General features: G+C 27.2%; 1 protein-coding gene across 4 annotated transcripts in view; it reads right to left on the minus strand.

Moving 5' to 3' along the window:
- LOC136990202 (SUN domain-containing ossification factor) overlaps positions 1–25,904 on the minus strand; it is a 58,733-nt gene that overhangs the window by 539 nt on the left and 32,290 nt on the right. For 3 of the 4 annotated variants that reach the window (XM_067288575.1, XM_067288574.1, XM_067288576.1), the window contains 9 exons: positions 23,898–24,127; positions 21,703–21,876; positions 18,528–18,675; positions 18,307–18,426; positions 17,947–18,010; positions 13,636–14,749; positions 11,504–11,608; positions 8,895–9,093; positions 12–76 (listed from right to left, as the gene is read on the minus strand). In XM_067288575.1, coding sequence (XP_067144676.1) covers positions 12–76; positions 8,895–9,093; positions 11,504–11,608; positions 13,636–14,749; positions 17,947–18,010; positions 18,307–18,426; positions 18,528–18,675; positions 21,703–21,876; positions 23,898–24,127 — 2,219 coding nt within the window. Of the gene's footprint in view, positions 1–11; positions 77–4,158; positions 4,218–8,894; positions 9,094–11,503; positions 11,609–13,635; positions 14,750–17,946; positions 18,011–18,306; positions 18,427–18,527; positions 18,676–21,702; positions 21,877–23,897; positions 24,128–25,904 lie in introns of those variants that run through there. The other variant, XM_067288577.1, reaches the window with a different exon arrangement.

Below are 25,904 nucleotides of genomic sequence, written 5' to 3' on the forward strand. Positions count from 1 at the left end.
CCGGTACTTACTTTCGGTGGCGGCTCTATGACTATTGGGACCGAAGGTTCCACTATCAGGTAATTCGTGCGAATCTCTGAAAATACAATTACCATTTAACGACCAACTGCATTTAGAATTTAAAATATTCACTAGGTTAAAAAATTTCAAATATAAATAAATTAATTTTTATTTATATTTAAACAGTCGAGAACTTTGGCGACCGATCGAAATTTTTCTATTTATTAATTGTAGATCTATATTAAAGCATTTTATGTCAATTCTCGTTAAACTTTGTCCTCTGAACTTACTATATAAACTCGTGTTAATAATTTTATCTTTCAATAAGCTTGGGCTAAGAGGTTACTATAAAATACAGTGAAACCTGCCAAAGTGGAAAAAATATTTGGTATCCTGCAATTCCAGTTTACACAGGTTTTACTGTATGTGGAAGTAATTTAGCACAATCATCAAGAAAATATATTATATAAATATTCTTCAAAGTAATTAATGAAAATAGTTAAAAGAATTGCTGCTGACAATATTTAGCTTTGATTTTATTCGGCATTTTACAATCAAATTCCCATTTATCTGTTTGTATTATATTTATAACAATCATGATGTGACACTTATTGATTTGTAGTCCCCTCATATATTTTATTTCTGTATAGAAAGAATGTTTATTCTTTAAAGTTCTTATTACTCCTTTTTAGTAAAAATATATATATGCATATATATCATGATAAAAAAAACTCCTGAAAATAGATGCTGTTTAATTACTAAGATTAAACATTCATCTATTCCTTTTCTTTTTAATCTTGAGGTATCTGCAATTTAAAACATTTTGATAGTATGAAGGTTATTACTTTAGAGGCAGATTTATTTATTTTTCTTTTCTGGCACTTTCCATCCTGTACAGTATGCATGCATGCATATGACTTAAGCAGGATCCCAAATTGTTCCTTCCATTTTTAATAATTTCTAAATAACTATTTAGTTTTTTGTATTTTAAATATTTATTAAACAATCCAACTTAGTATTGTTCTTAAATCAGTAGATAATTACAAATTACAAACTACAATTTTCAGGGTCAAGGTCAAGATTAGAGATTTCAGTTGACCAAATTATGTTCTAAATGAAACAAAATGATGAGATGATATATTGCTGCACACTTCAAGAGTTAATCAGAGTGGTTAAACAAAACAAAGTTAAAAGAAATCTGTAATTTTTTTCCTGTTGAAGATTGAAAAAGTAGAAAATATTTTTAGGTGCCAAAAGAGTAAAAAACAGGAACTAAATTTGGCATAAAGTAACCAAATCTGGCATCACCGTGGGCACTCCCCGACGTGGAAACTAGCACACGTACCACGTGCACGGGACCGCATCCATTTAAAGGTTAGGTGTTTTTAAACTTTAACTTCTATTTTCCCCGAATACAGCAGAATGGTTGCTAAAACTGAATTTTTAAACTGCTCTACAATTGGAGATCAAACCCATCTTTGCTTGATACGAGAAGGAAGTCTATTGTACTCAAAATGGAACATTTATTACATTTCCACTTTTTATTGTTCGTGTCGAAAAGAATAAAAAGCAACCATTATTGGAGGTTGTGAAAGTAATTTACAGTTCAGTTGAACAAATTCTGGTAAAATTTTTGTTTGCTTTATTATGTGAACTTTAATGTCGAGACTGGGGCAATAACAAAATTCACTTAATCAGTTCATTTTAAATTAACACTAATAAAGGCAAGTCAACTGAAATTGCATTATTATTATTTTATAAACTAAATAAAGATAGTTTTAATTAGACACTGAAAGGTCCTTAGACTGCTACACTTGCCAAGGAGAATATTGTCTCTTAACAATGAGCTAATTAAGAAGAATTTACAAAGTTATTTCTAATTTTAATATAATGCATATTCAATTTTCATCTTTATTCAGATGATCTCAGGATACAGAAGGTTGATTCACTGTTATGGTACAAATTTAAATGTGTGTTCACACAAACCTAAAGTTCGTACACGCAGAGCTCGACAAATTACAGATTCTACAAATGCCGTTTTGCAGGTGGTAAGTAGAAATTTGCTGTTAGTCTAGATAAGCATGGGATATTTTCCGTCTATTAGATTTGTTTCTTTCCACATACTAGTGGATCAAAGGGTCGGCCTTTCCGACTGGGTAATGGAATGTACGGAAAGTTTTCCACGAGGATTCGTGGTCGTGGCAGGTTACAAATTTACCTTACAATGGTAAATTCCAGTTTAAGTTGCAACTGATGCCAAATTTAATTCGGTTTATTATCTGAAGCACATTTTGGAACCAATATATCGTAATGACAAACTATCTTTGGAACGTTCATTCTGTACATCATTGGTATCCTTCTTAGACCAACTACCCAATCAACATTAGAAACAGGAATTCACAACATTCCATATTCAGACATAATAGTCAAATCATCAGATGCTTCAACACTGAACTTCTAAAATGTCAGCCTCCCGAAAGGAGTACTCCGGAACTAGCAACCTTACATCTTACAAGGTCTACGGAAAGCTTATGCGGAGGAGCGGGACCAGATCGAGCTTCCCATAGTGCAATGGAAATTGAGACCTAGAACCACTGTTTGAAGACTGTCTCCAAATTGAGCATAATCACTGGTGGAGAAAGGAATTCACACAACTCATTTACTGTAGACTTTTACTACAGTAACAGTGAAACACAACCTTCTGTACTTTTATAAAGCAAAGAAACATTATTATTGAATATAATGAATATAATGAAGACAAAATTCTCCAGAAAAATATCCCAAGGGTCTTGACGGATGGCCATGCAGTAAGTTATCGGTCTGAAATGTGAAGTAGTAACAAAAATAAAGTGAGAGAGATCAAGAGATAATAAATAAAATCAAGCATTTTCCTAAACTTGAGTGATAATTTGCATATCAATTTGAATAGCATTCACACATTAAACTGCTGACGAGGAGAGAGTAAATATATTTGAATGGAAAAATGAGAATATTTCTGATTTAGACATTCAAACGTCTTCAAAAATAAATTCAGGAGAACAACAAACAGAGTAGGAACTTCACTAAAATTTTCCATATTTTTTTTGTTATCAATCAAATTTGTGAATAATGACAATGTCAGAAATTCTAATAAATGATGTAAGATTATGTACTTGGGTAACATAATAAAAATATGTTCAATTGTTCTGTAACTGATAGTATAAGAGTAGTGTAGTAGAAAATGCACTTTATTTTTTAAATGAAATTTTTAACTTGGATATCTTATAAGAATATGATTTAATCTTGGCTTTCTGAAATCATTGCTCAGACATTTCAGGAATCAACATCAATAAGAGCCTATGATTTGGTACAATTAATACCACAGTGTTATATTGTGTTACTGGTTTATTTACCAAATAGATATGCTATTGAGTGCACTGCTTTGGCCCTTGTTCTTTATGTTTTCATTAATGATAAACTGCTTTAAAATAGTCCAAAGACTTATTTGTGGCCTCTATCACTCATTCAGTTTTGATTGTTATTCCCAAAATCAAATTTGATACAAAAAAGAATAATTACTTAAAATAATTTCTGCATTAAATTAATAACATTTTTAGGATGCAAAGCGGAAATGTATAGGTCTGCAATTTGACCTATAAATCTCCGCCGTCCTTTGTTTATCTCGACCGGAAGTCTCGTGCAATTTTTAATTATTTTTTAATTGAAAAAAATCGACCCGACATTGTGATAATGCTTATAGATTTATTCCCTAGAGAAAGAGAATACTTATTGTTACTTCTATTAACATAAAAATCACAAATACATTATTATTTTTGAAATGTATGCAATGTTTAGCATATTAAGACATTGTACATATGTATAAACTTAAAAGGTACTGCTAATTACACTAGTTTTGTATATAGTAAGTTCATTTGAGGAACAAAATAAATAATATTAATTGAATAAATGAGCAAAATATAATTAAACTGAAGAAAAAATAATAATTACTAAGTGTGCATCTATCGTTAAGTAATTTTTGATGACGATATTTATGAAATTTTCTCCAACGGAAATGAAATTAATAAAAAAAAATATGGCTATTAAAATTTTGTCATAAAAATCATCATCGTATATTTTTTAAAAATTCATAGTGTGTAAGCATTATACATTAAAGAAATAACTACACCCTTGCCCTTACCCAGAGCCCTCAGGAGGGATCTGCTTTCCATTAGTACAGGCTTGTAAGGGAAGAGTAAAGAATAAATATGAAGATAATCATTAACAAAATTATTATATACATTAATTAATTAACAATAATATAAAATATAACAAAATACTTAGATTTATATCTTACATTTCAGATTGTTTTACAAAAATAAAAATATCAAGTATGTTTGTTCATTCCATAAGAATGTTTGTATTATATTTAAAAATTTATTATTTATATATTTAAATTGTGTGGAACTACACAGACAGATTGTGAAAAATTATTATACTCTGTCTGTTAAATTCAGAATCATATGATAAAACTAAACACTAACTCCTGCAAAGGTTCTATATAAAAAACAATTTTTTGATGACAGCAACGTTAATAAATATGTAAAGTATGCAACAATTACTTCTCTATTGACTCTTCCTTTAAGTTTATTTGAAAATGATTAATGATGCTTTCCAGTCACATCAATATTTTTAGTGTTTCCTGCACAGTTTGTATGCTGAATTCAAGAAACACAGAACTTCTCTATAGGTCTTAATTTTTGATTACATGAGAAGATTTTGTACTAAATTGTTATGTTCTATTATCATATATTATGTTATTTGTTGATAAACATATAGAATTTGTATCATTAACAAAATTAAACTGGTTACTAGCAATTTGGTTATAACACAGTAGACATTTAATAACCTAAATACTGTTTTATAAATTGTATGCAAGATATCATCAGTTACATCACATCAGTTACATCACCTAATTCATAATTCATAATTCTCCCTCAATTAAACCGATTATGTTGAGAAAAGGGTATAACCAATTCAATGACTTTCTTTGTTACATCTGTGTGTGCCAAGCTTTAATTAAAAAAACATATGTCAAGTAAAATTTTGTTTTCTTCAGGTTTTATTTTAAACACAGTGCAGAAAATTGAAATGAGTTTTGGGATCATCATATTTTAGTAAATTTTACACAATAGTTCTTAGGTGTAATTGCTTATATTTAAGCTTTTATGCAACATACCTTTTGTCTAAAATACTATTAAGCAGAAATACCTGAACCTCTTATATATCAGACTTATTATTTCTAAGTCTAACTACATGATGAAACATTTAAATTTATCACCAACAATAAGACCAATCCCACACTGAAGCCACCAGAAAATATAACTACAGATGATGCCAATAACATTCATCTGGGACAGGGAAAGAAACAATTTGATAAGGACCCAACATTTGAAACAAATGGATCAACCTCGGAAACTTCATTTAATAACTGACGAAATTTAAATTACCTCGTTCGCGATTTAAATTTGTCCAAAAAGCAAGTGAAAATTTTAGTGCCGATTTGAACGGTAGAGTTTACTTTGCTAAGGCACTAAAATATATTTTAGCAATCAGCAGGATCATCAGGAAAATGGTCTGGCATATTGTTATGATGTTCATTCTGTTATGAAATTCCTTAAACATCAATATCACACAAAAATTAGCTAGCTTCCTCATTATGGAAATAAATACCCATCTGTGCAAAGCTTCAGCTCATGTTAATAATATGAATGTCCTCTCAATAATATTCATTACAAAAAGTAATCCTGGCATATTTGTATCAATTTAAAAGTAATTGTTACTCTGCTCACAACTTGGAAACATAAATAATTGTTGTTTTTTCTGAGTGGGATACCAGAAACAGAAAAAAGTCACCATGTTCAGTGACCAAAACGAGAATCAATCATTCATCTCAAAAAATTTTATATACCTACACCACACGTCAAACTTAGTCTGATGAAAAATTTAGTCAAGACAGTGGATCAAACTGATGTATTTATAAACTTTAGAATTCGAATCTTCAAAGGTATTGTGTGTGTATGTATTACATTCCTTATTTGAGGATCTCTAAATAACAAACAATTTGAAAATTAGCTGACTAGAGGAGAAAAACTCGTGTATGGTAATTTTTCAAAAGTATTAGAAAGAATTTTTTGGGAAATTATATGGAGGAATCTACCATGAAACAGTTTATGATGAAAATCATTGGGTTATAATATTTTCTTAAAAAGTGTATTTTAGACTACTATTTAACTCCCATTTAGATTTATTGCCTAAGAACTTCAGTGTCATCAATGGCAAGAACAGCAAATGCTTGTCATTGATGATACTGAAGTTACATTGAGACATTTCTCTATGAAAAACCAGTACAGGGTAAATGGAATGAAAATATACTAGATTACTGCTGGACACTAAAGAGAGATGTTCTCTAAGCAAAATATAACAGAAAATTAACTATATTAACTACTTACATTTCAAATAATGTAAACTTTAAGAAACTATGTTTGAATCCAGCATAACAAGCAATAAGCAATCAGTCTATTTTATCACCAAAAAAAAAAAAAACAGTAACTTTCTTATAAATAATTGTTGTTGTTTAATATATGTATTTCAAAAACATTAAAGTAGTTTACTTCTTTACTAGGAAGGGTATTTGTATTTTTATATTTAAAAATAACATACCATTTTATACAGAAAATGACACTTATAAATTTATTAATACTGTATTTACTCAAATAATCTGCATGCTTTTTTACAAAAACTTGTGACAAAATTCGGAGTGCACAACCCACTAAGTCCGGGGTGCTTCCAATTACTAAGTGTTTTGCATGCTTTGCTAGTAATAAATTTTGCTTATCAACCGAACGACTGCTTAATAATAACGAATGTCTACGGTCGATCGTTACGAGAAACATTTTTAATTTTTTTTTTTGTGATTAATTTCATAACAATGAGGATAAATAAAGTAAGTTAAATACACAGTGTCTATAATTAAAGTAAACCACTTCAGTCTACTCTGGAGATAAAACTGTTAGAGAAAGATCAGTAAAATTTTGTAAGCACATTTATCTTGGCATGGAAGACAACAGTCATAGTTTCAAAATACAGTTACAATTTTTTCCACTAGAAATCTATAATGACACCACTCACACCAGCATCACATTTTTTCCCTCTATTTTTATTTATTAATATCACGGACTTGTAAACAAAAACACTGCCATTTCAAATGCTAAAAAATGGCAAGAGTAAGGTTATTATTGTGTTACATGTAATAAATTAAAGTCTTTTTTCCTTTTTTAAAACTAATATCTTAAAAAATGAGATGTGCAGATTATTTGAATAAACATGGTATATTGGAAAAGTATAATTTTATATTTATAATATTTATTGAATAATTTGTTTTTTGTTTAATAAAAGACTATACATGGCAAACTGTTTCCTCTAAATTTACTAGAAGATACCAGAAAAAATTTTAAATAAAATTATTCAGTAATAATAGAAACATATTTTAAGAAAATATTTGTTGGTGGTTTTTTGAGTCTCATCATATACTATTTACAACATGAGAAATTAATATAGACTCCAAAAAGCAGTTAATAACTATTTAACAGTGGATTAAGTTTTGTGTTAAGTTTATTAAAAAATCTAAAAAGAAAAATAATCTAAATATAAAAAAAACTTAATTTTAATATATTTTAATAATAAATTTCTATTAAATAAATTTCATGAAAACACTATTTAAAAACATTTTAAGATGAAATTAGTGATGAATGTTAAGGATAAAACTAATTTTTAAATATAAAAAAAAAAAACAAACTGAAAAATCCATAAAGTAAACTATATTTTGTAATTATAAAGTAAAAGAATAGTTATAATTTTTATAAAGGTAATAACAATGTAATTACACCTTAAATATGAATTAAAATAAAACATATGATATAAATTTTTCAAAAACTATTTAGCTACAAGCAAGTGAAATTCTGTCAATAGAATTAAGACAGGTACTAGAAAATATTTATTGAAAATTCGACTACTTCCGGTGGTGCATTATAGCTTCGTGGAACCCAGGCAAATTTGAATTATGGGAACCCATGAATAGTGTTCAAACATTTTTCTTTGGGGGAATTTTTGGAGGAATCTCCTTGTATCCTCATTCATTTTTTAATGCAACCTCTGCACTGTGTTAGCACACCCTGCACCTGTGCCACACTGGCAATCTAAGGTCCTCATATATAGCCCAAATTTAAATTTCAATAATCTTACTACAATAACAAGTTTATAAAAGATTTGTTTGGGGCTGCCTGTTTATGGGAACTCCAGACAATTGCCCTTTTTGTCTATAGGATAATGCACCACTGGCTAACTCTTTCTGACAATTTATGAATAAGATAGTTTCTCAAAGTAATTAAACTTGCAATATCTTTGGAGTAAATGGATTGATACTGAAATATGTTGCAATATTTTAAACAGGTACTGTACTGCATAAATCTTATGTGATTTAAATGACATTAATAGCAGTTATGTAATAGGAATTTCTAGCTTATTCAATATATTAGAAAATATACTTTAAAGAATTTTTGCAATATCAATATTAATAAATGTTTAAAAAAATTAAAATTTTATTTGTTTGTCTGAAAAACTAATTAATTCATTATATATATAAAATATCTCCAATATCTGATAGTAATTTTTTAAATATAAAATTCATTTACTAATAAATTAAGTATAAACAAGTTTATATTTAAATGGCCAATAGAAGTGTATCTCATTGTAAGTTTAACTGAATATTTAAAACAGCAAATGTTTTAAAGGTTTTACATAAAAATAAAGATATTAGAATAATTTTCAGTAAAGTACACTTTTAAAAAAAATCATACCAGGTGACTGAGTATCATTTGCGCTACGTTTTCTTCCTCGATGAGGCGAAGAACTTAGTTTACGCGAAACGTATTCCGACGGATGTAAATCAGGCGGAATCTGATTTATGGACTGAGTGAGTCTTCGCACGCAAAGAGATAAAACTGTAACCATAATAATTGCTTCGATAATCATTAAACAAATGTGCATTTCCAGCATCTAGAAAATAATAATAATAAAATCATTTTTAGAATTTAATTAATCTATTTATGAATATCTTCACTAAAAATATAAATTCTATTGATAGAATTATAATATATATATATGCTGAAATTTTTAGTATTACAGAAATTTTCAGTTTTATTTTATATATCATTTGAAAATGAAATAGCATACAAAAAGTATTTTGAATGAAAATAATAAAAGTTTGTGTAATATTAAAATTGGATTTCGGAAATTTATAGTTATTCATTATTTGATTTAATAAAATACAATCAAAAATTTACTTTTACATATTTTTAATCCAAACAATTGATATTCATTTTTAATAAACAATATTCAAAGATCACATTTTTATGACTTGTAATGTCTTCTGACAAAATATGAATTTTCTTGAAAATAGAAAATACCATTGTCATTACAATGAAAAAGTAGTTTGGGATATTTTAAAAAGTTTTGTTTAAAAATTTTTAGTGGCTCAGACAACATTAAAACTAGTTAATTTATATAGGCAAAGATATCTACAGTTAATATGACTATATTTATTATGAATAAAATTGTTTCACATCTTTACTGAAAGTCTCTCTTCTTAAATAAGAAAATTTTAATGAACACAATAACCTTAAGTTTTATTAAATTGAATTCCATTGGTATCCTAACATTTTTGACCATAATTGTCTTCTTCAGGTGTATCTTTAGAAAGAACAAACAGAATATAATTCAAAATTAGAACATTCTTGTAACTGCAAGAATGTTCTAATTTTGTTGTTGTGCATTAAATTTTTAAATTGCAAACTTCTTGGCACCATATTGTAAAAACAGAAATTTACACTGCTTTCTTTCATATCTTAGCAGAAATGATAATTTTGCAAACATATCATTAGCACAACGGAATTTAGAATGAAGGGTACTTTAACCGCTCATTAGATTATTAGAACAGATATTTATTCATATATTATCTAAATATGTTAATATGATTAATGTTAAAGATTCACTTGAATTGGATAAAATTTTGGCCAAATTGTTAGATGTGAGAAATTTCTTCTCTTTATCACACATATAATCAATCAATTTGATTAATTGTATATACATGCTCATCACTGTTTATTAATATGACCATTTCACCCCTTGACGATGATTATTACTCAAAAAATAAACACATTATATCATTATAATCTTATTTAAAATCTTAATGTATGACTTGAAGTTATTTTTGGTTAGTTTTATTCATTATTTTGTAATTAGGTTTTATTTAAATTAATTTTTAGTAGTATTTCAATATTTACATTTATGTATTAATTTGAATTTAAACTGTTGTTTGATTTTATAGCATTTGATGTTCTCATTATGAGACTTTCTATAACTGAAATCAGGCTTATAAGAATACTATCAATTATGTCAACAGTTTATGTGGACATATTGCTGAAGTTATGATTACAGTAATTTGAAATCAGTGTCTCTCCAAGCCAATTTTAAATTGGTCAATCAACCAGCTAAATACTTCTTCTGATAAAGTAATTGTAAGTAAAATAAAAAATATTATTATTATTTTTAAAAAATAACTATAATATAGCATTGTATGCAACTGAAGGCTAATACAAAAAGTATTGTCTTGTTGTTAATTGAAATTTGTAAGTTAACAGTTGTAGATGTCTAACAAGTAGATTGATCACTTAAGACTTTTTTGTAGGGAGAGAGAGCACTGCAAACATTATCAACTTTTGCACATCATAAATTTGAACATGAAAGTATCTCTCTCTTTTCGGTATTTGCTGGTCAAGCTAAAGAAATATTTAAATTTTATATGGGTAATTCTATATTTGGCATGTTTCTTTTATAAATGAAGAACACATATTTAATCATCATACAACATAATTTAATGCAACTTAAGCATCATTATTGCATCAAATCCTGCATTGATATAGCAATATCCTCCATATACTTCTTGAATAACTTGACACTTCTAGGAAATCACCATTGACAACTCCATTTAATAAATAAAAAAAAACTTGAAAGAAATACATGTATTATTAGATATTCACAAAAATATATAAAGTTTATATACTTTAACAACATTATCTCACAGTACTGCCACTACTTTACAACAATTTATCAATCAAAATGTCGTGGAAATATAGTTTCGAGATGAGAGTCATATTATGATTACATTTACATCTGTTAATTTATTCTTCTTGTCGAATATGAAATTTCAAATTAAGAATAAAGATACTTTATAAACTCTATATTACGGATACCATTTATTGTTTTCATTAACACATTACGGAATTTTGGAACAGAAGTTTCATTTCTTAAAATTATAATCAACTTTAAATACTTAAGTAAGCAATTAAGGAATTAAGAATAATTAATAATTACTTAATAATTTAATAAATAAATGGAAATTCTTTACCTGTCTATGTGCAGATTGTCGCTCTCTTAACAGCAGATCGACAGCACTAGTAAGATTAGTTATTTCAGCTTGAAGTTGACCAATTACTTCTTGTTGATGCAGATCCTGTAAAAATTTTCAAGTTCAAATATTACCTCAACATAAAAGCCATCATATTATAAGTCAAACAAACACACATACAGAATTAATGTATTTTAATCCATTTACTGATAATTATATTTCTAAATAAAATAATATGCAGATTATTGCAGAATAACTTAATCAAATGTTTCTCAGTGTAATTTTAACTTGAATTTAGAGCAGGATGGGAAAAAAGTGAGAAGTTTGACAACATTTTAATTATCATATTTCACTTTTAAATTGTTAATAAGTAGTTAAATTGACTCATTTAACTACTTTTTCTAATTAAGAAAAAAACAACATTTAAGTCATCATTCATTTAGTACAATAACCACATCAAAATGAAATTATAGATGTCAAATCATTATTGTATTTATATTGCTAAATATATCATCAATGTCAAAATGACTAATCAAAAATTAAATCATTTACTGCCTTATATAAGGATAGATCAATAAATAACCAGCCAAATGTAACAACGTAGCTAGTTATTTATTGATCCACCCTTATACTGTATATACTCTCAGATACAAAAGTTACTGTACTTATAAAATTTGCTGATAAAGACCCAGTTCATCAAAAAGAGGATAAAAACTCAAATTAATAGCAAATATTTATTTTCCAGTATATCTGATATTAAATCAAAATATCTTTTAAATGGATGTGCCTAATTCCAATCACTCTCTATTTTTACATTTGTGATGCTCAAAATCATTAGAATTACATTTTGACAAAAAATAAAAATAACAACTACTAATTGGGCTGCAATTTTAAAACTGCAGACATACATTCCCACTGTTGTCCATCCATCAGTCTATCTGTCCTTTGTTAATCTTGAAAATGGAGTTAGACAGATGAAAATGAAGACCAAATAAGGAAAGTTTAAGTGACAGAGGCTCCAATTAACTACATATATTCCAGTCTAGACTAGAAGTTATGTGATTTCAGTTCAAAACTCTCTCTCTCTAGTATGAAGTTAGATAGATGACTAGCATTATTTGATTGTTATCAGGAGAAGTATGACATATAGAGGCAAAACATCAATAAAATGCAGACCAGATATGGAAAGCTTAGAAACATGAGACCCAAATTAGCTATATATGAACTTCCAGTCTGGACCAGAAGTCGCATCACTTTTTAAGAATTAAAAGAAGAAAAAAAATTACAGCCCAGCACTGTGACAATGTCACAATAAATAATTGCTCATTTTCATTTCAAGTTTTCCAATAGAGAAATGAAAAAACAGAAGAGTCAGCATTACAAAAACTTGCAAAAATAATTTTACTCAACAATGATTTATAAAATATAATTTCACACACAGTTTTTCTTTCCATTGGACCAAAACTAATATTTTATTGGTGATTTGCTTTTTGTCCTTATGTTACAATATAAAGCTATGAGCACTAAGCTATAAAAAACCAGTGTCTACCCATTTCTGTGTGATTACTCTAACAATGTCAATAGTGTGTGATAAGTGCTCCATAGAGTCAAAACTTAGTGTTCATAATTTCATATTTTATTGTCATAAAAATGTAAAATGGAATCAATGTGTTCAAAATAAGATATCTTAATTCTATACAAGAGTCAACAAAAAAAAAAAAACCTACATTATATTTCATTACATTCTAATTTTCAGAATTGTATATATTAAATTCATAATTGTATGTAAGAAGTTACTGGAAAAAATGTATTAAGATAAACATATTTGCTAAAATGAGTTCAATAATTAGCTATTCTAAAAAAAATTTCACACTATTGTTTTTTCTTTTTGAATAAATAAAAATTGTCAAATAAGTCATCAAAACCATGCAATATTTGTAATAAATAAGCCAGTGGAAAGTGTTCTAAGACAGTTTATACTAAGATACTTTCTCAACTATTTGAATAAATAAATCTTTTAACATTATATTACTGCCGCATACTTTTACTCTGTTTTAAATTATATTTTCAAATTTCAAGATATTGCATTTTATTGAAACACTGCTTATTGTTTAATTTAATTATATACTTACTCTAATTGCAGCTTTGCGTGCTGTGTCGTTAAGTGTACCAATTGTACGATTGAATGCTTTCTGCATATCTTCCATCTGCCGTCGATACCGTTGACTAAGTTCCTGTAAATACTGGCTACTTAATGACATGTTCAATTCTAAAGCTTTGATGCGATTTCCCATTCTCATAAATACGGATTCTTTTTGGCCAGGTGGGCTCGGAATACCGACAAAAATAGGTTCCGTTTTTAACCCTCCATTTTCATATTTTTCAATTTCATCTTTACTGAACTGTATATCTTGAGATGTAGATGAGCCATCATATATTTGTTGCAAAACTGGAGTAGCTAATTCTAAAGAATCTTTTGTTTCTGCTTGATATGTTGATGTGTCAGTATCATTCTGTACACTGGCAATAACTGTATCGACAGTTTCAGATTTGCTTCCTTCTGAAATAGATGGCTGTATACTTTCAGTGATTACTTCACTAGCTACTGGTAATTCGGAAGTACTAATTACTGTATGTGTTTGTTCATCGATAGTTTTAGAAGGAGGCTTTTTGCTTTTGCTTTCTTCTTTCATTGACTTTTCAGAAATTGATTTGTCATGAACTTTTGCTTCTTCAGTATGCAATTCCTTATGTGGTTTACTAGATGTCTGAATAGTTTTCGTTGGTTGTATAGATTTTTGAAGATCATCCATAGTTTCTGGGACATGTAATTTTTCATAATCTGTTGATAATTTTTCTGTTTGTGTACAGAGATCCATGCTATCCATTTCAGAATTAGTGGAATGTGAAAAATCTTTACTTTCAGATTTGTCTGTAGATAATATTTTTGCTTTGGATTCCAAAATATCTTTTTCCGTTACTGTAGTTGTAGATGTTACACTGCTTTCCAACTGTGATACGCCAATTGACGATAATGTTTGTTGTTGTTTGCAGAAGTTTTCAAAAACTACTGGTCCAAAAAGAACGAAAATAAACTGACACAAAGAAGTCGAGTCAACATGTGACTGATAGCTATCCACACGAAAAGAACAAGATTCACAATATTCCAAATATGGAATAAATAATGTTGGAGAAGGCATTGAAATTGTATCTGTAACTGTCAAATTGGTTGTACAGTTCAAAAACCTAAAAATTAAAATGTACAAAGGTTAATTTATTTAAAAATAAAAATTTTATATAGAAATTAAATAATTAGTAACTATCAATAATTAATACTTTAATTTCTTAAATAACTTAGTTAACTTAGAAAATTCTGAAAGATCCACCTGGAATGAGATTTAAATTACTGCTCCAGATTAATAATCTGGATAGTATAACTGTCCAGATCATTCATGTATAAGTGTTGTGACCAGCCAACGAGATATGCTGCATTATCACTGGATCTACCAATGTATTCAGTATATATTACATGCCATTACATTACCTAGCCATAACAAAATTCTATCTAATTGCAGCATCTTCATTATAGCTGACCAGGCAGTGAGAGGTGCTTAGGTAGTATATTAATAAAACAATATACAGTAATAATGCTTGTTTAAAAAGTATATTTTTCTTAATATCTTTACCTTATTTCTTTATTTCTATTTTCAGTATTCAATAATATTTCAAAAAACAAAAAAAAATTAAGCTTTTATATTTTCGAGACATTTTTACATTTTTTAATTACAACAAGTTGTAATGTATTTATAAATAAATGCATTATAATTCGTTCCTTATATAATAACAGATCAATAAAATAATAGCTTAATTTAAAAGTCGTGTTAATAGTGTGTTCCAATTTAAACAAAGTTGTCCATTTTTGTTTAAACTGGAAAAGTTGAAATTAAAATACTAATATCAATTAACCATTACAGTTGAACTCTTTATGTTATCACCTCACCTGATAGCAATACTCAATGTCACAATCATTAAAAAGCTAATTATCACTTTATATACAAACTAGCTGTTACCTGCAACTTCACCCATGCAAATTTTGCAAGCAAACACCATTTATATTCAGTATTTCAACCACCATAGTAATTGTTATATAACACCTACCACTGAGAATGATGAGAATTGCTGAAAATCAAATAAACTGTTTTCAATTTGATCAATTTTCTGGAATGTTTACAATCATTCTATGATCAAACCAATACGAAATAACTAATTCGAATTTAAAACAGTTCAAACATTTGGTTAAAAGATCAAAATATATAAAAATATTTATAAAAATGTCTGAAATGTTATCAATTTAATACACGTAAGTACTCAATGAAGACTAAACGTAGTTAAAAACAAAAAATTGCATCTAAAATAATACAGCATAAGCCATTCTTCAGGTTAAGCCTTAATCCTCTCCCTCTCTCCCCATGGAGGAATTTCCAAAAATCCCTTCTTAGTGTGCGTTTTCATGACATACCCTAACTGTGTACCAAATTTCACCTCCTTAGGTTCAGCGGTTTGTTCTGGGCGATGATCAGTCAGTCAGGACAAGTAATTTTATATATTTAGATAAAATACATTTAATCACATAATATCATTTCATTTAATATCCAGATTCCACTTTATATCATGAAAATCATTAATATCATAAAAGTGTTTGCATTTGCTCACTTCACTAAATTTAAAAAAAAAACAATTGTGCAGAGGAATGTAATGTCACATGACAACATTTGCATACAGAAGCAAATTACAATTTGTTCATATAAATACTTTAATGGATTGTTCTCTTCACATTACATTAACTTAAGAATTCCATCTGTAAACACTAGAAAGTCTTTTTGCCTTCATGTTCCTTTCTGCTATTTTAATACTTCAATTAAATCCTTTTTCTACCATTTTTATAAATCTGTCATCATCACTAAGAACATGTTATATCTAGAATACTGCATGTATAAATCCTACTGTAGAAAAATATTTTATAATATTGAATTTTATACTTTTACACTATCTATTTTTTTTTTTAATCAAATGTATTTGTTTTTGTCTACTTATTATTGTTATACAGTATACTGATTTATTTTTTAATGGAATTAATTTCATTGTTTATTATATTTGGAGTGGCAATTATTGTTTTAACAACATTACTGTAAATTAAATAAATAATTTTTTGACGTTATATAATATATTTGATGTGATTTCACATCGAATAGGCTACAACATTTGGGAAACATTCAGAATTAAGTGTGAAAGCATTGTCACTTGTGACAAGCCTCCTCAACATTTTCTACTGTCACAAAAATATTTTCTGTTAATTCATCAACTGTATGTAAAATCTTCAAATCTAAAGAAAAACAGCAAAAAATGGACATTTCAAGCAGTGCTAATCAAAAAAGAATGTTATAGTAAAGTAGATGATGTTGACACTATACTGTATTGATGAATTTTTAAAGCTATGACCACTAATATTACAATTACTGGTGAGATTTTACATGAGAAAACATAAAACTTTGCTCAGAATCTTGAAACTAATAGTTTTATCTTAACAATGGTTGATTAGATTAATGGAAAATGCAATATCAAACTGCTTTTAATGACTCCAATTTCAATAAATTTTAGATATTAATAAAGTACTGAATGTGTTGGATCATTAAACAAAGATGAGATCATTTTGACTATAATGGCAAATAAATCTGATACTTTTAACCCGATACTAAGTCATAACAAGAAAAAAATAATATTAAAAGTGCTACAACACTAAAATATTTAATTACTATACAAAGAATTTTGTCATATAAAAGGAAATAATGTTTTATCCAGTTGAAACAGAAAATGCAGTGTAAGATTTTTAAAAATGCAACAAAAACATGCCAAATGTTTGCAACTCAACAAATGGTTGCAAAATTCATTTTAAAAAATTATTTCATGCCGTAAAGAAGTAAGCATAAAGGTATAGTTTTACAGTACATACTATTATAAAAAATTTGATTTATATCACCACTTTTCTGATATTATGTAAAATTTGTTTAAATGCCATGGTCTGGATAATATGTTTTTGTTAGAAACCGTAGATGTGACATTAAGAATGTTCACCTGTAGTATATAAAAATTGGTGAAATATTGACTTAATTATCAGTAAAAGATAAAGTACAATATAAAACAGATTAGATTTCATTTAAGGTATCAATAAATTTATAATCAATTTATTTATTTTTACCAAAATAAAAAATATTTATCCTCTTCAATATAGCATAAGAGTAATTTAAACACAATTCACAACACAAAAAATAAGTTTGTTAATAATAAAAGTATATTAAAACAATTTTTGGAATCAATATTACAATAATATTTTAAAAATTAGTTACTGCTTATATATACGCTATATGTACAGGTACAGTACAAACCTTTCACAATCTATTTGGAGAGATGAATGTGTATCTAGTAACTGTCCCAATCTTTGACTGTCATCTATAACAAATAATAAATGAAATTTTGATTATTATAATTCCATAATAAGTATGATTTTAGAAAACGTTTTATATTATATTAATATATCATCAAGGTACTCTGTACCTATAAATCATATAATTTCTATAGAAGAAGAGGAAAGAATAATGTAACAGACTATATTCAAATCAATTTTAATTATTTATAAAATGAAACAAGCAAATGGCATAAAAATTTTAAATAAATTTTTAAAATTTTATAAATTATAAGAACAAATAAAATGTTATTTTGGTCAATTTAATTATTATTTTTCTTACTTTCTTGTTCCTGATCCCTAGAAAGTACTTCAGCAGCTTTCTTCATAATATTAATAACTGCATCTCTAGCACTACCAAATAAATCTTGAGAAGAACTTGACTCTTCCGTCAACGGAAGATCTAGATTTAAATAAGATATATTTGTATATTTAATAAATTTAAAACTATAATTTTTCAAAAAACCAGATTGATTTATATCAGTATTTATCTCAATATTTTACCTAATCTATCATCATCATCTTCACTTATATGATGACTTATTTCTGCTGTTTCCATTTCTTCATATTCATCAACCATTGATGTGCCAAATACCCTAATCACACTAATTGGACAATAGTGCTCTGTTCCATAATGACTTAATAATTCAAACTGTAATCCAAAGATTACAAAATAAATTAGTAATGCCTTCATATCATTATTTGAGTAAAAACTTTTAAAAAATTTGAAATTAATGTGTTTATTTACAGAGCAAGTAATTCATTAATATATTAACAGTTTTCAAATGTTATACTCGAAATGCATATCAGAGAATATTCTTAATATTTTAATCAATAAAATATTATTCATTATAAAACGTCTTATATCTATAAGACTATCTTCATCTACTTCATTTTCATTCTTTAATATTAATAAGAATTTCATTTATGAAATAGCAAGTTAAAATTTATTATCAACTATCTTTAATAACTAACATTTTGTTTTACAAATAAATATTTTTTTTCCAAACATTTCATTATGCTTTAGAAATTGTTAAGCTTTATAAAGATAAATACAGTCAAACTCAATTGTTACAAGCACAGTTATAATGAATTTGTGGTTATTGCAAGCAAATCTTCATTTTGTTTTCAGTTAAGGCATATTTTCATGTAAATATTCATGTTATAGAGTTTATTTCAAATAGATATCAGCAAACTTTTGTTCTGTGTAATAAATAAAGAGTGAGAAAAACCAAGTAGTGAGATGGGTATGATTAAAAAAGTTTACTTAGTGCCACCAGGCAAAGTCAAAAATAAAAAAAGTGGATGAAGCATTAATACAATGGTTTCAAGTTTAAAGAAATGTCTGATTTCCAACTGATGGACTAATATTAAATGCACAAGCTGGAAAGTTTGTAAAGAGTTCAGATATCAAGGTTTTATTTAACAATGTTAAACAAAATCTTGATATCTGTACTCTAAAGTCAAATGACACTTTTTAAAAACAGGGAAAAAAAATTGATGTAATATTTTGGATGGTGATAAACAAGTAGGAAAATTCTTCATTGTGTTTGAAAATTTATATTTTGTTGAGTTAAAGAAACTTTGACAAAAAATACAAGTTATATATAGTCATGAACCATCACTAATAATAAATACTAATATCAATTATTAGTGATGTAAGGCAGTAAGTTAAACTGACCTATGGTTACCACATGTTATCCACCAATTTTGAAATTTCAAGCATTCTGATGCAATTATTGTAAAATTTTATTTTCTTGACCACACTCAATTAAAACAACAAATTATTCAAAGTATCAATGTATGAAAATCAATACAGTATACTATCTAGTAACAGAATTGGCAATAAAAGTATATTCAGGGCAAATTTTTTCTTCTAGGAAACCTCTCATTGTTCATAGGAAGAAAGAGGAGTCATTAATAATGAAAAATATCTACATAACATTTAGATACTAAATATTTAATTTCTTTGGTTATGAATCATGCCTAATTCTATTTCACAAATTAATGAGAACATCTTATGAACCAATATAATTTTAGAATAAGATTTCAGATTTTTCAAAATTTATCATAGTTTTACAGAAAAAAAAGAATTAAACTAAAAATATCAAACAACAAACCTACAGATGACCTGGGCAATTAAACATATTGTCTTAAACATTTTATAGTATGTAGGCTGTTTTTTTTCCAGCTCCAATGGTCCATTAAAAAAAAAGACAAGTGTAAATAACAAAATGAATTTATCACCAAAAGTTAGGTACAAACAGGGTTACTTTTCAACATAATCACCGTGAAGATTGAGGTATTTGTCATATCTGTGGATGAGCTTTTCCATCCCCTTGTCATAAAATGTTGCCACCAATGATTTGAGATGGGCCCTAACTTTTTTTTGAAGATCGTCATCAGTCTCGAACCTCTGTCCTCCTAGCCACTTTTCCAGTTCAGGAAAGAGATGGAAGTCGCTCGGCACTAAATTGGGGCTATACGCTGAGTATTTAAAGGTAGTGAAGACTTCCACCCAGCTTAAAACTTTTTTAATGTGTGAAGACTTCCACCTCTTTCCTGAACTGAAAATGTGACTAGCAGGGCAGAGGTTTGAGACTAATGACTGATCTTCAAAACAATGTTGTTAAGGCCATCTCAATTCACTGGTGGCAACATCTATGACAAGGGGATGGAAAAGCTCGTCCACAGATATGACAAATTCCTCAATCTTCACGGTGATTATGTTGAAAAGTAACCCTGTTTGTACCTAACTTTTGGTAATACATTCATTTTGTTATTTACACTTGTCTTTGTTTTATGGACCATTGGAGCTTGAAAAAAAATCAGCCCTCGTATATGACTTATTCAAATTATAGGACCTGATATTTTGATAAACACTGACTAAAATAAAATAAAACAGATTATTCAATAATGAAAACAGCATGCTTCTAATTGTCATAACTGCAATATCAGAAATGAAAGAAATGATCAGAAATGCTTTGATGCAGTGTTTTTCAACCAACAGTCTGCAAAAAATTTCACCAGTCTGCAGAAAAATATTGGACTATAATGAAGCTGGCACAGTTGATTACAGGTGATATTTAAATAGTAATCTAGAGTTACTGTACATATTGTGTTACATACAGTAATACTAGATAAGCATATATAAATATAACAAATAAGCATAATTCACAGTCTCATATAATTACTTGGTCCATATAAAATTATCCATAATTTTACTGGTCTGTGATTAGAAAAAGATTGGAAAACACTGCTTTAGTGAAAATATTGGACAATTACAAAATAGCTATATTAATAACTGAATACTAATAAATATCATACTTAATACAAAGCTACAATAAAATGATTATATAGTAATTGTCACACTGGTATACATTAAATTTGAAATATTTATATTATATTGATATAAATTTATTATCATTTGATAAAATTATCACTTATATTTTCATAAATCAGTACTAATTAATAAACTTTTCTTATAAATTTTATCATTAAAGAAAGAATATTAAATTTAAAAATAGACTTAAGACAATATACTATAATAAAAGTAAAATTATGTATTTCTTATTAACTTGTCAATTTCATTAAATAGTATCAGCTAGCTATTTTAAGTAAAACAATTAAAATAATTAAATAACTAATTTAAGATGAAATATTAGTTGTATGTTATTACCTTGATGAACTTTCCATATCCTTGATGCTGTAAATTAAAACCCTGCAGAGTTCGTTGATCTTCAACAGTGATAGTGCCTAAAGAAGTCCATTCACGTGTTGGAAATCGATCACTCCAAGATACAGAAAATTCTTTAGGAGATGATGAAAACAATTCAAAGTTTGCTAATTCAATCTATAAAATAATTTGGATAAAATTAATATCATAGATTAAATTTTTGAATTTTTGAAATTTCAGTAAATCTAAAATTTGAATTGAAAAACTTAATTTCAATAAAATTCTTAAGTGTTATTTATAATTTTTTTTTTTTTTTTACATTTTGTCTTCTTGTCTAAATTATAAATGTATTATTTATTTATTAATCACTATCTTTCACTGTTAGCATCCACTTTATTTTATTAATAGCAAATATTAGAAGAAAGTCAGACAAAAGTAAACTAAATCAATAAACAAAAAAGTTAAAAATAAAACTTTGCATAAAGTCCTGTATATCCAAATATATTCTAAAATTAGTTTCCAAAGTGAGCACAAAATTAATTACAAGCATTAAGGCCTGTTCATACATCGTGAAAATAGAAAAGACAGTAGAATCTCTCTCTTCTCTTTTCTGTAATTATTGTTCCATAAGTATTCATACTTTAAAAACAACAAATGAGAAATGCATACATTTTTGGTAACTTCAGTTTAATACCTCTAGCTATAACCAAAAGTATATTTTGAAAGCATACCTGAGTTGTAAAGTTCATATGACTGAGATTCAATTAATTGCATGCTGTACAAGCAATTAATTAATTTAAAAAAAGAGAGAGAGAGCAGAAAATATTATAACCTTATAAAAAAATTAAGGATGATGATCCCAAAGTGCATTTTTGATATTTTAAATCAGCTTTAAATTTAATAAATATGTAAATACAGTAGAGTCATTAATCGGAACCGCCAGTAATCGGAACGATTTTCAGTCGGACTGTGTCGTGCCGAATCGAACGTTTTTGATACTAGATTTACTTCTAAAGTATAATTTTCATGTTTTTATATTCTTCAATATATTTATTTTGTTTGTACAAAATGCAGAAATAATTTTTAACGATACGATAGCCTCGATTATTATTATAAAAATTTTTGTTAGGCTTAAAATCGACGAAAATTCAACACGAAGCGACATGCAACGGAGAAAAATTCAACACGAAGCGACACGCAATGGAGAAAAATTTGAACATCGGACAGGTTAATATATTTTTTCGTACATAATCGGTAATCGGAACAAATGACTAATCTGAACCACCCCAGTCCCCAATTGATTCCGATTTTCAACTCTCTACTGTATGTAAAGATAATAACTATTCAGATCTGATTAACTTAAGGTATATAAATGATGAATTATGATTAACTGAAGATAATTCTACTCTAATTCTAATTTTATCAGTCTCTATGTTAAAGGATGCAAAGAATTTTGAACTATCAACAGAAAAAAAAATAGTACTTCTGTTAACTTTTCTTACTAACCAGAAAACAACAAGTGTGTCTAGTAATGCATGAAGTGTTGCAAACTAAATCCATTTAGTGTATTTTCTCCTCTTTTACATTCTCACAAAATATGAACCAGCCTTTAGTCATTCAATGAGACTTCTGTCTTTTTAATATATTTTAGAACTAACTTTATTTTTTACAGATTTAAAATTCTAAATGTAAATAACAATTTTATAAAATATAGTGACTGACAAATGACAGATTCAAACCATAAACCATCTGAAAACCAATCAATTCTATAGTAGTTGCTAAATTTGGAATATATAAATGATGTCACAAATTGCTAAAGTTGAAAAACAATGTTAGCAATTTGGTATTATAATTTATATCAGATAATGAATCTTCTTCTATTTTGGACTATTTAAGTATTTTATAAGTCATTGTTAAATTTAAATTCAGAATTCTAAATATGTATTAAAATCATTATCAGATACTTTCTCAGATATAATGTTAACAATAAAAAAGAACATAAATATAATTATATTTAAAAACATTCTGAATTTCAAAATCTATTTATACTGTATATATTTAACTTTAAACTGTAAAAAATTTAAAAAATCTATACATATATTTAAAATTTTGAAATTTGTATTTTCAAATTTATTCATGCACAAACATAAGTAAACAAATACACACAAACACATACATATATAAATACATTTACCTACCTGTGAAACTTGGATTGATTCACACAATTCTATAACAAACCAGATTTTTACTTTGCAAGGATTCAGCATATATTCGTCTACCATTTCGTTCAATATATGATTAGTGCCTTCGGCTTCGGTATTAACGGCAACAATTTTTGCACCACATTCATACGATGCATAATTGTGTCTTCTTTTGTGACTAATAATCTTCTTTCCACTAACTGAAGCTAATGGTTGAATTTTATTACCTATAAAAATTGTATCATTATAAATAAATGTGTGTATGTCAAATTTTTTTATGATTCCTAAATAATAATAGGTATTTTTTAACAAAATAAAAATTAGAAGTATTTTTCATTGTTTTAATTTTATATTAATGCTTGGATTAATTTATATGCAACTTTTTAACATACTATTGTTTATGTTTTTAATATTTACTAGAAATCTAAATTAAATGTAGACATAGAGAGAAAGATCAGAAAAACATCAAAAATTTACTTAATTATAAATTTATTAATTTTTAGATTAATAAATATAAAGAAATTTATCTTAAGACTTTATTATTTATAGATTTTTATCTGCAAATAATAAAATGCAAGATTATTTCTATTATGAAAAGAAAGACAGAACAGAAAAACAGAAATTGGTTTAAAAACATAATGAGAAAAATCAAGTGATATTCAAAGCATATTTCTAATATCTAGTTTTTATTTTATATGTGTAGAATATTGTTTTATAAATTCAGAAATGTTTAATTCAATGTTTTTCAATCTACCGAATGATGAAATTTCTAAACAAAAAAAGACACCAATATGATTCATAACTCACTTGAAAGCTTACTTAGTTTTAAGTAGGCCTTCAAGTAGATCATAAATTTACTGGTATTTTTTCTTGTTTAGAAGTTGTGATCTTTTTATACATACACAAATAGTGGTCAAAAAGTTAGAATATTATAAAAACTTGTATGTTGTCAAGCATTTCCTGAAGAAATATGGTAGATAAATATTCATGTCCTGGAAATATGACTACAGGCACTACAAGCCATCATGTAAAGGCACATAATGACATAACAACATGCAAATTAATCTTTTGAAAAATTAAAATAAATCACAAATATAATAATACTATTCCTTTAAAAAAAAATAGAATATGCAATTTTGCATTAGAATAAGAATGCAAATAAGATGGAAACTGTTTTATTTCGAGCAATGTTGTATTTGAATAAAGTCAGTTTTTAGTAGAGATTCCTTTAGAATTAATTATAGTATGTATTCTTTGAGGAATAGGTTCTATGAGTTGATGTCAGTCATCAGACATTACGAGGTTCCAAGCAAGACATACTTTTTGTCTTTTAGGTTCTGCAATGTCTGTGGTTTCAGTTCATTCAGTTTCTTCTTTGCAATATCCTACAAATTATCTATGGATTTGCATCTGGGAAATTTGCAGGCTAGGGTTGATTTCTTTGTCATTAACCCAACAGTGTTGATGCTGATGTGACAAAGTGAGATCATGTTGAGAAACAAATCTGTCACTTTCAGTTTTCTGATTACTATTATAATATATTACAAATACTTCAAGAATTTCTTGGTACACTTGAGAATTCACAGTGGTATTGACTATGCAAAATTCCCATTCCTTAAATACACACACATTCCTAACACCATAATACTCTGTGGAAATTTTACACTTTGTTAATTTTAATTCTTCAAAAACTTAATTTGAATTTTATTACATCATTAATCTCCTCTTCATGGTGGCTTTTAGTGCCTGTAGTTGTATTTGCAGGACACAATTGGATAATGCTAGTTCTCCTTACACAAGTAAAACTAAAGACCAGTTAAGAGCAAACTGAATAAAAGTGCTCTCATGACCTGCTTGTACCTTTAATTTATTCCCTATAGAAAACTTTCCTGGCTTTTTGCACATAATTACACTGCATATAATTGCAATTTCTAAAATTTGACAATTCTGAAAAATCCTGTAATGTCTTCTCTGTACATGCCAAGTTTCAACATGACATGTTGT

This window comes from Centruroides vittatus, unplaced genomic scaffold, assembly GCF_030686945.1.
Source record: "Centruroides vittatus isolate TY-2023 unplaced genomic scaffold, ASM3068694v2 scaffold_861, whole genome shotgun sequence".
Classification (NCBI taxonomy): domain Eukaryota; kingdom Metazoa; phylum Arthropoda; class Arachnida; order Scorpiones; family Buthidae; genus Centruroides; species Centruroides vittatus.